The following is a 13,154-nucleotide window of genomic DNA, read 5'->3' on the forward strand; positions in this document are numbered from 1 at the left end:
AGATTTGCAGCTAAAGAGAACAAACTAGTGGTTACCAAGCACGGAGAGGGAAGAAAGGAAGGGCAAGACCGGGGTAGGGGATTAAGAGGTCCAAACTACTATGTATAAGCTACAGGGATATTCTATACAACACAAGGAATATGGCCAATATTTTACAACGACTATAAATGGAGCATAACCTTTACAAACTGTGAATATTACACTGCACACCTGAAACTTATATTACAAATCAACTATACCCCAGTAAGGGCTTCCTTGGTGGCTCAGACGGTAAAGACTCTGCCTGCAATACAGGAGACCCAGCTTCAATTCCTGGGTTGGGAAAATCCACTCCAGTATTCCTGCCTGGAGAATTCCATGGACAGAGGATCCTGGCGAGTGATCGTCTACGGAGTTGCAAAGAGTCGGACATGACTGAGCAACTAACACACGCACATACCCCAGTTAGAAAAAAAAAATGATTGTTTTTGGTGATATCGGCAGGGCACAGATAACACCCTAAAAAAAGGTGACAGAGATGCAGCTCAGCAGCACTATACATAAAGCAGACGGGAGGTGTGGTAGCAAACGTGACCAACGTGAGGCCACCCAATCCAATTCAACACTCACCTGCAGACTGAGGTGGGCAACGGACTCCTTCACACTGCAGTGACCACAGCAGCCTTGGAGCACTGTGAAAAGACACGAGACACACCACACTCAGAGGAGTGTGGAAGGAACCAGAAACAGGTGCCACTGTGCCATTTGCACAGCTGTTGAAGGGAGCGGCTGTGTTACTTTCTGAAGACAGGACCCTGGAGTAACATGAAAACTGCTGGTTTTATTGATGTGGAGGTCTGTGGTGTGGAAAAGACTGGCTTGGCTTGGTCACAGAACTGCAACAGGGACATCTGAGTGGGAGGTTACAGGAAAAGGATGTGGGCTTTAAGTAGGGTTAAGACTTTTGGAGTAACCAGAGCAGTCCAAAGACAATGCATTGTCTGAAGAGCTAGTGAATGTCTCCTAAGCTGGGGCCTTTGGGTCTGGCCTGGAAATGTGGAGATCGAAGCCAATGGGTCGGTAGTCCCTTTCCCAGGGTTTACAGTTCTAACTAGAGAAGTTCTGGTATTTACTCCTCAGAGGATCCTGAAGATAACCTCGGGGCAGGAAATGGCATTAACAGCAGAACAGAGACAGTGGCTGAAAAGCAAAACCAACAGAATCTCTGAGTGGTGATGAAGCAGGAAAAAGAGTGAAGAATGACCATCATTCCGACTCAGTCAGCAGCTAATCATCTTTCCTTGGGGAAGGTCTTTTTCAGGGATGGGTGAGTGAGGTGGGTCTCAACAGTGGGAAGGGCATATGCCACACCAAAGAACTTGTATTTTCAGAGATTATAACCTCACCTCTCTATGTTTGAGTTTTGTGCCCAATAAAAGTCCCTTAACTCTTAAAAAAATGCTTCCTCCCTGCCAGGACTAGCTCCAGGGACATGCAGTCTGTTGGGTCACACTTGGTCCCGTGCTCAGGGCACCATGTGTGGTTAACGTTCTGCTGTTACCATCTTAAAATTCTTAATTTGGGAACAAAGGGTCCCACTGTTTAGTTTTGTGCTGGACCCTGTAAATTGTGTAGCTGGCCCGGCTCCATCCCCATCTTTAAGTCATACTCCTATCCGCATGCAGATGACCTGATGGATGGATGTGAGTCTGAGTGAACTCCAGAGTTGGTGATGGACAGGGAGGCCTGGCATGCTGCAATTCATGCGACTGAACTGAACTGAACTGCCCTCAGTTGCTCCTATAAACCTAGGATAGACAGAACTGTAGTGGTGGGTCAACATGTCTGGAAGAAACTGGGTTTTTGCTGTGACTGGGGCTTTTTTGCCCCTGTAGTCCCAACTACTTGTCATTTTCTTGCTGTCAGATTTGGGAGGAGGTCTTCAGAGTCCTAATTTATAAATGAGAAGAATAACAGTAAGGGCCTCACGAGCTTCCATGGAAAGGAAATGACATAAAGCTTGTCAACAAATGGACTTCCCTGGTGGCTCAGTGGTAAATAATTCACGGGTTCAATCCCTGGGTTGGGAAGATCCCCTGGAGAAGGAAATGGCAACCCACTCCAGTATTCTTGCCTGGGAAATCCCACTGCCGGAGGAGCCTGGTGGGTTACAGTCCATGGGGGCGCAAAGAGTGGAAGTGTCTGCGCAACTCAACAATAACAGAGGTAAACAAACAATTCGAGGCAACACATTATTTGTTATTATTTGTGGAGGACCTTCAAAGGTCATTCATGGGAAAAAGTAATCCACGAGTCAGGCTTGAATTGTATACTTAGGGGGCTGAAGACAGAAGACTACGTCTAAGGCAGCTGGCAGAGAAACAGGGTCCTCCGGAAGGAAGCAGGCACCCTCTGGCTGAGCTAAGATCCCACCTCTGACTCCCTGGCTTCTTTCCCTTCCCTCCAGGCCGGCTGGGGACCCTGCCTCGGTGACTGAGGCCCTTTTAGGTCAAGAGCAGGGGATACATTTGGGCAGTGGAGAAGGCAATGGCACCCCCCTCCAGTACTCCTGCCTGGAAAATCCCATGGGTGGAGGAGCCTGGTGGGCCGCAGTCCATTGGGTTGCGAAGAGTCAGACACGAGTGAGCGACTTCACTTTCACTTTTCACTTTCATGCATTGGAGAAGGAAATGGCAACCCACTCCAGTGTTCTTGCCTGGAGAATCCCGGGGACCGGGGAGCCTGGTGGGCTGCCATTTATGGGGTCGCACAGAGTCGGACACGACTGAAGCGACTTAGCAGCAGCAGCAGCAGCAGACCATCCTAGGTTCATTGGACACTAACCCGACACTGGATGGTTTGTGTTTAATCGAGGAGAAAGTGGCTTCCCAGAAGGTTCATTTCTGTGATTTAGGACAGGCACAAGCAAGAACAAGGACAGACTTTGAGCTATTGGGGTCGAACGGGAGTCATCTTTCGAGACCCTTCCCCTCTTAACTTTCACTTCACCCACATCTCAGATATTACATCCCTGCCTGATTAAAAAACACCACCACCACCTCCCATATGGTCTTCCCTTTCTCAAACCAAAACAATTTTTTTTTTTTTTAAACAAAATCTTCTCTCAAGGAGAACTAAATAGGTCGCCGCTTCCTCTCCAGGTCCGGCGCCTTTCTCCTTCGGTTTGGTCTAAAGATAGAAATTCCAGGTTCCTCGTGGCTGCTTTTGACTGGGGCGGGGCAGAGGAGGGGGGAGGCTTTGCTCTCCTGATTGCAAAGAAATCCTATTTCCTTTAAGCTTGTTTCGTTCTCTTCCAGAAACGCCTCCCCGACCTCTCCAAACCGAGACAGAGACGGGGAAAAAAAAAAAAAAATCCGAAATGCGGATTAAAACGCACCCAGCAGCAGTCCTTTATACTACACCCCCGAGAGGCCTGCGGAGTCCGATGAGTCAAGCTGGCGGCTAGGAGCGGAGAGCGCCCTCGACTTTTCTGGAACCCAGACGTTCTAGGACTCCCCTTTCCCTGCCCCTGCACCATCCCTCTCCGACCCCAGCTTTCTCCCTCTTACTGCTCCGGGGCCCAGGCAGTCGGCCGCCGGGGAAGGCGCGTACCGGGGAGCCGGGGGAGCCGCACCTGTGGGCGCCTTGTGGGGCGCGGGCCCCTCCCGGCCGAGCGGGCGCAGCTCCCCGGCGGCTCCGCTAGGGGTCTCTCTCGGGTGCCGAGCGGGGTGGGCCGGATCAGCTGACTCGCCGGGCTCCGAGCCCCGCCGCCGCGCCGCCGCTCCGTCAGTTTCCTCGGCAGCGGTAGGAGAGCGAGCACCCAGAGCAGCAGAGCGCGGGGCCACCGGAGACGGCGGCGGCGGCGGCGACACAGACAGAGCAAGGGCGCGGCGGATCCTCCTCGCACGGCAGCTCGCTCGGTGCCCCGCGCAGGGTCGCGATGCTGCCCGCCTTGGCACTGGTCCTGCTGGCCGCCTGGACGGCTCGGGCGCTGGAGGTGAGTGCCGCGCCTCGGAATGGGGTGACGGTGGAGGGGGGTGGAGAATGGAGGGGACCTGCTCCCTCTTTCATCCAGAGAAGCGGGGCGGTTGGGGGGGGGAGCGATCGAGGGGCCCCTCTCTCGGCTCTGCGCCCTACGCCCCCGCTTGCGGGCGCCCTGCGCATCTCTGCCTCCGGCCCAGCCCTGCCCCGGAGACGCGCGCTCCGGCCGGCGCAGAGGGATCCGGCGAGGCGTCGGGCCCCGGGGTCCGCGCCAGTCTTGAGGGGCGCGAGTCGAGGAGGAGGCTCTCTTAGGCTCAGATCCTGATTCACTCCTTTCCTCGGGGCCGGGGGCCGGGGGAGGCAAGAGACATCCAGATGGAAGATGGGGCGGTGGGGGGCGAGAGAACACGTGGGGAAAACCGAAAACGCAAGAGTCCCTGTATTCTGTCCCCAGCTCTTAATCGCTGCCCTTTCTTTTCTCTCGGGCCCCGGGGAGGAGGAGTCGGGACGGCTCGGGGAAGCTGGGCACCCCCACCCCACCCCTTCGTTTCCCTTGGCCTTTTCCGCCCTGTTTCACCTTCCTTTCGCATCCCCACCACCCCTTCCTCGCCAGACCTCTTCCTCCTTCCTCTTCGCGGAGGCTCCCGAGGGCGACCCCAAGGAGGGTCGCGCACCACCCTCAGCGGGCAAACTTTGTGCCTCTCGGCGTCTCCCTTTTGTGTTAAGTTGCGAGAGATGGGAGGGGTCGGAGACCCACAACCACCTCGCACGTTCTCCAAGCCTAGACATCTAGGGCGTTCGCGCGCACCCTCGGATTCACCCGGAGAGGGAGAAGATCCCCGGGAACAAAAGCCGCGACACTCCGCCCTCGCCAGCCCCGGGGCGCGGTGGTCTGTGCGCCACCGAGCGTCCCGCCTGACTCCCTTCCCCGCGCTGCGAGTCCGTCCCGGAGGGGGCTGGGGCGCTGCTGAGGGACGCGCTGGCGGCGTCTCGGAACCCCTCATCTTCCCTCCTTCTCCCCATCACCTCCCAGGCTGGCTCATTCTTTTCTCGGTTGCAAAGTCCTTGGGGGAAAAATACGCGGAGAGTGCGGCGTGCGTCTGGAAAGGGCAGGGGCGGGTGGCGGGGCTGCACGAGTTCTCCCCTCCTGTGCATCAAAGGAGGCGTTTGTCAGATCGAGGCGCGGCCACTTCCCTGGCAGCGCTGGGCACTGTGATTTAGTTCCCCCCGGGGGGCGCGGGCTGCTGGGGAGGGTCCTCGGGGTCATTTTTTTTTTTAGGGTGCAGATAAAAGGCTGGAAATTGAGCGAAGATTAAGACGGAGAAGATGGCGCCTCTGCAGTGCAGCAAAGAAAAGCTGTGGAGGCTGCAGCCTGGGAAATCCACCCACCACTAGGTGTATATAACAAGTCTGCCCCATTCATCCAACTCTCCCAACATTCAGCTGACGCCTGTGCCAAATCACTGTTTTCCTTTTTATCTGAAGATGCTTAGAAGTTGTTTGCTTGACAGCTGGGGCAAAAAAGGTCGTAATTTTGCATCGTTTGGGTTCCCATTCGGTATTTTACCATTCGTCACCTCCCTTCCCCGTTTTTACCTCCAACTTTTCCCCTTCCTCATGGTAATTTCCCCCCCAAAAACAATTTCTGGACAGATGTTTTCCTGTAATTCCACTGAGACCGTACTGACTCTCACACCCGGACAGCGTTTTAGTCCCTAATTTACAAGGTCATCGAACTTTTTCCTCTTCTTCTACCTACGAGTGGCTCAAGAATCACCTCGGGGCTCGTTAAGGCAGATTGTTTTAAGAGTTGAAGAATTTGGTTATTCGGTTTTAAAAAATGCATTTAATTAAGGGAGCTAGGCTTTTTCCATTACTTAAAATTTACTCCTACAGTTATTTGTTTTCTCATTGTTTTATTACACGTTGAAAGACACAAATTAAGTAATTAAAAGCCTTTATAAGCTTTTGTCAAAAAGTAGATGTTTAAGTTTTTTGAGCAGTATATTTTTGTGTGTGAAAGAGGCAAATATGATTCAGATTTCTTTTTCAGCCTGTTTGATTACAGTTTTTGCTCTTCCATCTTTTTGGACATTTTCACTGGTTACTGTCACCTCCTTCAAAGGGTGGAGGTGAGATGCATATTAATTCATTTTGCAAAGCGTTAAGGTAGGCAGTTCACTCTGATGAGGTTTGAGGGGATTTCTGGAGCTAAGTCACTGTCCACTGAAAAGATGTTAATTATGACTTGACTGTCTTTCGTAGGGCTTAAAAAATAGGTCTGCTGCAGATGACTTGAGACAAGAAATGAATAAGGGCAATGATCACGGGATGGGGGGCGGGCTCGGCCTCTGGGAAAAGCATCATTACCGGAGCTGATGATTTTCCCTGGGACAGTGACAGAGTATGAGTTAAAAAGGCCCTGACGTTTATTTCAACTGGCTTCCTCTTAAATTTTATTTTCCAGTATTGTGGGGTTTAACCTAATTCACAAGTATCTGCTTTGATTGTGGTGCTAATTCAGAGATTATAGATACCTACTCACACTGGTCAGAACAGCCCTAATGGTGGATGCCTGGGGTCACAGTCAGGAAGCTCAGATTTGATGGTGAGCTATAAGGAGTCACCATTTCTGGCTGACCAGTAGGAAGCCATGATAACCATAGGGCACCCAAGCAGCTGTCTTGTCACCCTGTTGAGCAGAGGTACCTGATGGGCACTTGGGAGGCCATTAGTACTGCAGAGAAGTACTCCAGACAGAATAATGATTCCTGGTTCTGACTGGGGAAATAAAGAGAAACATACAACTAAATAGATCACAAGGTTAAATTAGGAATGATTGAAAAGAAAGGATGTGGTCCATTGGTCTGAAGGAAAATAAGACAGACTATACATAGAGAACAGATGTGATTGCTAAGGGTTAAGGGGAAGGTGGGGATTGGATTGGGAGTTTGGGACTGGCAGGTGCAACCTCTTATATACCCGGATGGATAAATAACAGGTCCTACAGTGTAGCACAGGGAATTATGTTCAATACCTTGTAATAAACCATATGGAAAAGAAAAAAAAAGAAAAATGTGGAGGTAATCCTCATGAAAAAGGCTTTCTCCCTTTTGCTAGAGGGCCTCTGTTTTATGTTTATGGTGTTTTATGTTTATGGTGTACTAGAGACTTCTGTGCAGATATTTGTATGAAGATGAAGGTGTCAGTCATTCTTGAAATAAGCAGAGCTATTACATACTTTTCCTGTGGCTGTTAAACTACCATTGAAGAGTATGGTAAAATTCAGTAGAAATCTACAGTCTCTTTCTGCACATTTGATCTAGGTGGGGATATGTATTACTTTAAGAGACTTAGAAAGTATCTTTGATTACTATAGTTCTCTAATCTCTGCCTAGTTGTATCAGTTACAAATGCAAAGGTAAACCTTATACATGTACTTTATAAATAAAGCTCTAGGATGTAAGGTTTACTTTGACTTGCATACTGTATTCTCCTGTTCCCAGGAAGTTTGCAGAGTAAATAAGACAGGCACATGATTATAAAAGAAAACAGAAAATGTTAAGTACCAAGAGGAAAGTACTGATTAAGTGGTATACTGAGTAAAATATTAACAGTATAAACATCTGTATATAAGGAATAAAGGAACCATGGGATGAGATAATCCTCGAGAATTTCCTAATGATTCCTTTCCAGCCAGATTTGTATCTTAGGTTTGGGGAAGGGAGTTTAAGTCTTTGCATTTATAGTATCTGTTTACATACCTGTCTCGCGAGCACATACCCCTGAGGATGTGGGCAGAGCCAGTGTGGGATTTAATTTTCCTTGTGTCCCTATTTATTCATTAGGGCCATTTTAAGTTGAGTCTCTTGGGGCCAAGCTCTGGTCTGTACCTCTGAAGATAGCCTGGTGAACAAAAACCATCACTTGCTTCAGGAAGCTTCCAGTCTAGTGGGCAAGACGGAGGATAAACAAATCATCCTACATGTGTGCTCATGAACTGTGACAGATGGTGAGATGGATGGCAAAGGTGTAGGATACACTCTGGAGAGGAGTGCCTGCTCAGACGCTAAATCATGTCCGACTCTTTGCCACCCCATGGACTGTAGCACACCAGGCTCCTCTGTCTGGGGGATTTCCCAGGCAAGAGTACTGCAGTGGGTTGCCATCTCCTTCTCCCCGGGCTCTTCCTGACCCAGGGATCGAACCCAGGTCTCCTGCCTTGGCAGACAGATTCTTTACTCCTGAGCCACGAGGGAGGCCCTGGAGAGGAATAGCAAATTCCAAATAAGGATTGAGGGGCCAAGAGCTCTGATGCAGTATCTTCATTAGAACCTTGACTGAAGAAGTGGGTACCCGATGAAAAAACTGATTCACTGGGCAGCAGCAAGGAGCATGGGGAAAATGTTCCTTTTGTTTTTTGATTCTTTTCCTGGTGCTTTTCTACCTTCATGTTCCACTTGACTATGAAATGGTTTTCTTTTCATAGTAGGACCTCACATACTTGTGGAAGTATTCCTCTATACATTCTTCCATATGGATGGGGTGGGAATTGATACTCACACCAGCTTCTGCAAATACTTGGGGACGCTGTCACCCTGTGACTTAATGGTTCGTATCCAGATACACCCTCTTCAGTGGCTGGAGGAAGACAGGCTGGCAGGCGGAGGAGGCCAAAGTGATGGAATGAACAGACCCCCCGCCCTCCTGAATGAGTAGCAAGCTTAAGCCAGAAAAATGTATATTTCTTCATTTTCCTTGTATTTGTTAGTAAAAGGAAAGCAAATAGTACCTGAATCCTCAAACTGAATTTGGAAATGAAAACCAGGATGAAGGGGAAAATGTTATGTAACTATTTCTTCAGTTTAATGTGGATGCTTTAAGAAACAACCATTTTGGTGAAGACACTGATGTTTTCCTTTGAAAAAAGATCTCATGAATTTTCCTCTTCAGGTTAAAGGTGAATAGATATGCTTACTGTTACCTTTTTAGAAGTAGACATGTACCATAAACTGGATTCGAATGGACTGCTCTAGGAATAAAGTAATTCATTAGGAAAAAAAAACAGCCTGGATGTGTTTATGAACTAATAGATCTATGAAAAAGGGATTCTGAATAGTTAGAATGGGGTACAGAGGATTCAGTTTCATGTATGTATTCTTAGCTGAGATGGGAACTAAGAGGCTATTTTACTTAGACTTATTTTGTGTGGCTACATTTGGACGAAGCATGAAATACAGATTTAGCTTGAGCATTTCTAGGATTATAGTATTTTATGGAAGAAGATAGTGGTTGAAATGAGCAAAATGAGAGGCTTTTAAAAGCCAGCTCTATGGAAAGTAGTGTAATCGTTCCTACATTTATAGCCTTGATTTTGATAACCAGTAGGATGTCAGGTCAGAAACTTAGTAGTGGAATTTTTCATGTTTCCTAGGAAGGCAGCATTCCACATTGGTCAAGCTATTGACTGTGAGCTAACTCATACTTCAGTTTGTTCCTCTGCAAAATGGGGATAATACTTACGGTTGTTGAAGATTGAGTTAATATGTACGTAAAATGCTTGAAACAGTGGAAGCGTTAATGTTTATAGTTAAAGAGTTAATATATAACATGATGGCATCTTATAAGCACATGTTAGTTACAATTATTGTTTATGATGTTGATGATGATGTAAAATAAATACATTTAGTCCTATATATTGTTGAAAGTTAAAAAAAAATTTATATGATGTTTCACCTACTGACCAATGCACTTACCAACCAGTTAAGACTGTATAGGAACTTGGCACTTTGTTCATGAGAAGAATGAATTAATTTGATTTAAATTTTAAAAAAGACATTGGAGATAAAATTTGTATCACAAAATTAAAACATATACAAACTTATTAAATATTCATATTTATTTTGTGTTTTAGTTGGCTTTTTTGAAAAGCCCTGAAACAATTCATGCTTACAGAAAAACTTGAACAGTACAGAAATATGTAAAAAACATAAGCAGTTGTTACACAAATGAGTAAGACCTACTTTAAATGTGTGCACCCTGGCAGCTAGCTACACATGTCTGAAATTGAGTGAGTTTATATTCTGGCTTGATTATTAACTCAGCTGTTAGTTGACTGTCCGCTGTGTGCAGAGAGCTTTGAATAACTTGGTTTAATTCTCAGCATAACCTTCTCTAGAAAATGAATAAACCAGTTTGGCCAAGGAAGATATCAGATGCTAGCAAAAGAATTTTGGTCCTACCTAGACTGGAAGCTGTAAATAATTTTCACCAGAGGACAAGGAAACCTAAAAGCAAGACTGCCTGAGATGGCAACACTTCTGGAAGAAACCAACTTTCAAAATAAAATGAATTATGTTAATATCTCTCTATCTTTGTCACTCGGTCTTGTCCGACTCTTTGTGACCTTATGGACTGTAGCCCACAAGGCTCCTTAGTCCACGAAATTCTCCTGGCAAGAAGAGTGAAGTGAGTAGACATTCCCTTCTCCAGGGGATCTTCCCAACCCAGGCAGTCAAACCCGCCTGCATTGCAGGCAGAGTCTTTACTTTCTGAGCCCCCAGGGAAGCCTGCTAAGTCACTTCAGTCCTGTCTGACTCTGTGTGACCCCATAGACCGCAGCCCACCAGGCTCCCCCGTCCCTGGGATTCTCCAGGCAAGAACACTGGAGTGGGTTGCCATTTCCTTCTCCAGTGCATGAAAGTGAAAAGTGAAAGTGAAGTCGCTCCAGTCGTGTCCGACTCTTAGCGACACCATGGACTGCAGCCTACCAGGCTTCCCTGTCCATGGGATTTTCCAGGCAAGAGTACTGGAGTGGGGTGCCATTGCCTTCTCCGGATATTAATAGCTAAATGATGATAAATTCTATAGTGATCTACTATAAAACTTAGTAGTGACCTACTGCTTAATTAAAAGCATACTTTTTAAATCAGCACACTCTGCTCATTATAAAATGAAAGGTTTGCAATCCCAGTTTCAAAATTAGGCTGAAGATATTTAAGGATACCCCAAATTGGTGATACTGTGGTTAGGGTATGATCAACGTATTGAAGAATCAATAAGTGAAGTCCAAATGAGTTTATATGGTTTTTTTTTCTTGTCACTACAATTCATGTATTTCTTTTATCACTGCCCTGCTGGATCAAAAAAGTGGGTTCAAGTAGGACTATGCAGTTATTGTAGCTATGTTTGAAATAAACATGCTTCTCAAGAGTAGATACAGTAAGGAATGAAAGTACCACAACCACATAAACAGGGTCTGTGAGAAGAGGGAGAGAGTAAGCAAGGTGAACTTTTCAGAAAAGGGAAAAGAACAACAAGCTTGTTTTATAGATGAGCAAATAGTAGAATTCTTAAGGTCTTATTAGTGATGAACCCCGGTGTTTGTATCTTCTCGTTTCCAGGTGGTCTTTCTCTCACGATTTATTTTTTCCTCCCTAGTTGAGATGGCATTTAGCTGAGAAATTTGATCAAGAAAAAAATTTTTTAATGATTTATTTTATTGATACGAAATTGTTCTTTGCTTGAGTCTCTTCCATGGAGAATCTAATAGTATGTTCCTGTGTTTTCATTTTGCTTCCATAGAAATCTACACTGTATCCTTACTAAAGAATGTTTAAGGTATCCTTGGTGATCAAGACTGGTAAATTACTTTTCATCCTTGCTTCCCTGGTAGCTCAGCTGGTAAAGAATCCGCCTGCAACCCAGGAGACCCTGGTTTGATTCCTGATTTGGGAAAATCCCCCTACTCCAGTATTCTTGGGAAGGATGCTTATAAGAATAAGAAATCTATATTCTATCAGGAAAAGTCATTTGCATAAAGTGAAGAAAATGTGTTGTTACTCTTGCTGATTTGTTAAATTTCAAAGCTTAAAAGATTGATATATTTTGACCCCAGAGTGACATTTTATGGGAATACAGACAAGAGGTTACCCTTGAGATACATTTGTCTACTTTAGGCCTGACCTCTTACCCTCAAGTGACCACTAACTCATTTGTTGTTTCTCCCGTCTGCATATGACTGGATTACGATGAAATTAACAGGACAACGTAGTCTTTACTTTCGTCAAAAATGAAGAAAATAGTAGTCCTGGTTGAGGTTTGGTTAGTCCAAAAAAGGACTTTTTGTATTTGTTCTTATCAATGGGACGGCTCTTCAAAAGCACAATTATTGTTTTGTTTTGTAATGGAATTAATAGGCACACATGATAAAGATAGATAACTGCTGTAGTAAACATATTGATTTTTTTCATCTTTCAAAAAAAATCCTTATCTACTTTGGAGATTGAGCCTTTAAAACTGATACAAACTTTTTGAAATCTTTGCTTAACTCTTCAGTGACTAACATAAAAACTTATAGGAAAAGCTATATTTGAGAGCTAATATTTCTCATGCTGAAACTCTTAATTTCTTGTTATTTTTTTAGGCGAATAGTTTTGTCATTGCAGTGTATTGGTTTGAAGATGTAAGTGATGAGTTTTTAAGAAACTTCCACAGAAACTTGCAAATATGTAGACTAACCATTCTAGGAATAATTTATTCTGATACATATTAGATGAATGAGCAACTTAAAATTAAAATCAGATTTTATAGAGAAGTTACTAGTGTATTTTCATACATAGAAACTTAGGTTTTTATGAGCACAGCCAGAAAAGGAAAATTCACTTCTTCATTTAACCAGTATTTTTGAGGTCCCTCCCCTCATGGGAGTTTACAGTATAATGAGGGGTAGACAGAATAAATAGCAATGGAAGAATAAAAAGTAGTAGAAAACTTGGAAAAAATTAAGTTGGGCAAGGATATCATTGGTGAATGCTAGGTGGAAATCTGCCATGAATGTGATATTTTATGTGGTATTATCAGGAAAGTTCTCTGACCCAAATGTAAACTTAGATATCTGGAGGAAAGAACTATTTATTCACTTTGGTGTAAAACCATAACCAGGAACAAGGATGTACTTTGGTGGTTAGATATTAAAAATAGAATAGTGGGGCAGAGAAGTTAATGTTAAACTTGATCACAAACTATTTCTGTAATTTGTTTCATAACTCACTGCAGTGCCTTACATCTAGTGTTTACTAAATACTTTACAAATTTTCTAAAGGAAGACTCTGGGAATTTTATACTGTAGTGATAATTATGTTTGACTCTTGACAGCTAGCTTCTCTTATGTTTAAAAAAGTTGTGAATAACAC

General features: G+C 45.2%; 1 protein-coding gene across 7 annotated transcripts in view; it reads left to right on the forward strand.

The window, feature by feature from the left end:
• Positions 1-3,755: 3,755 nt before the first annotated feature.
• The window catches only part of APP (amyloid beta precursor protein), a 312,816-nt gene continuing 303,417 nt past the window's right edge, over positions 3,756-13,154 (forward strand). For 6 of the 7 annotated variants that reach the window (XM_019960087.2, XM_070786121.1, XM_070786128.1 and 3 more), the window contains exon 1: positions 3,756-3,976. In XM_019960087.2, coding sequence (XP_019815646.1) covers positions 3,920-3,976 — 57 coding nt within the window. In that variant the 5' untranslated portion in view covers positions 3,756-3,919. The remainder of the gene's footprint in view (positions 3,977-13,154) is intronic. The other variant, XM_070786148.1, reaches the window with a different exon arrangement.

The sequence above is a fragment of the Bos indicus genome, chromosome 1, assembly GCF_029378745.1.
Source record: "Bos indicus isolate NIAB-ARS_2022 breed Sahiwal x Tharparkar chromosome 1, NIAB-ARS_B.indTharparkar_mat_pri_1.0, whole genome shotgun sequence".
NCBI classification, from domain to species: Eukaryota; Metazoa; Chordata; class Mammalia; order Artiodactyla; family Bovidae; genus Bos; species Bos indicus.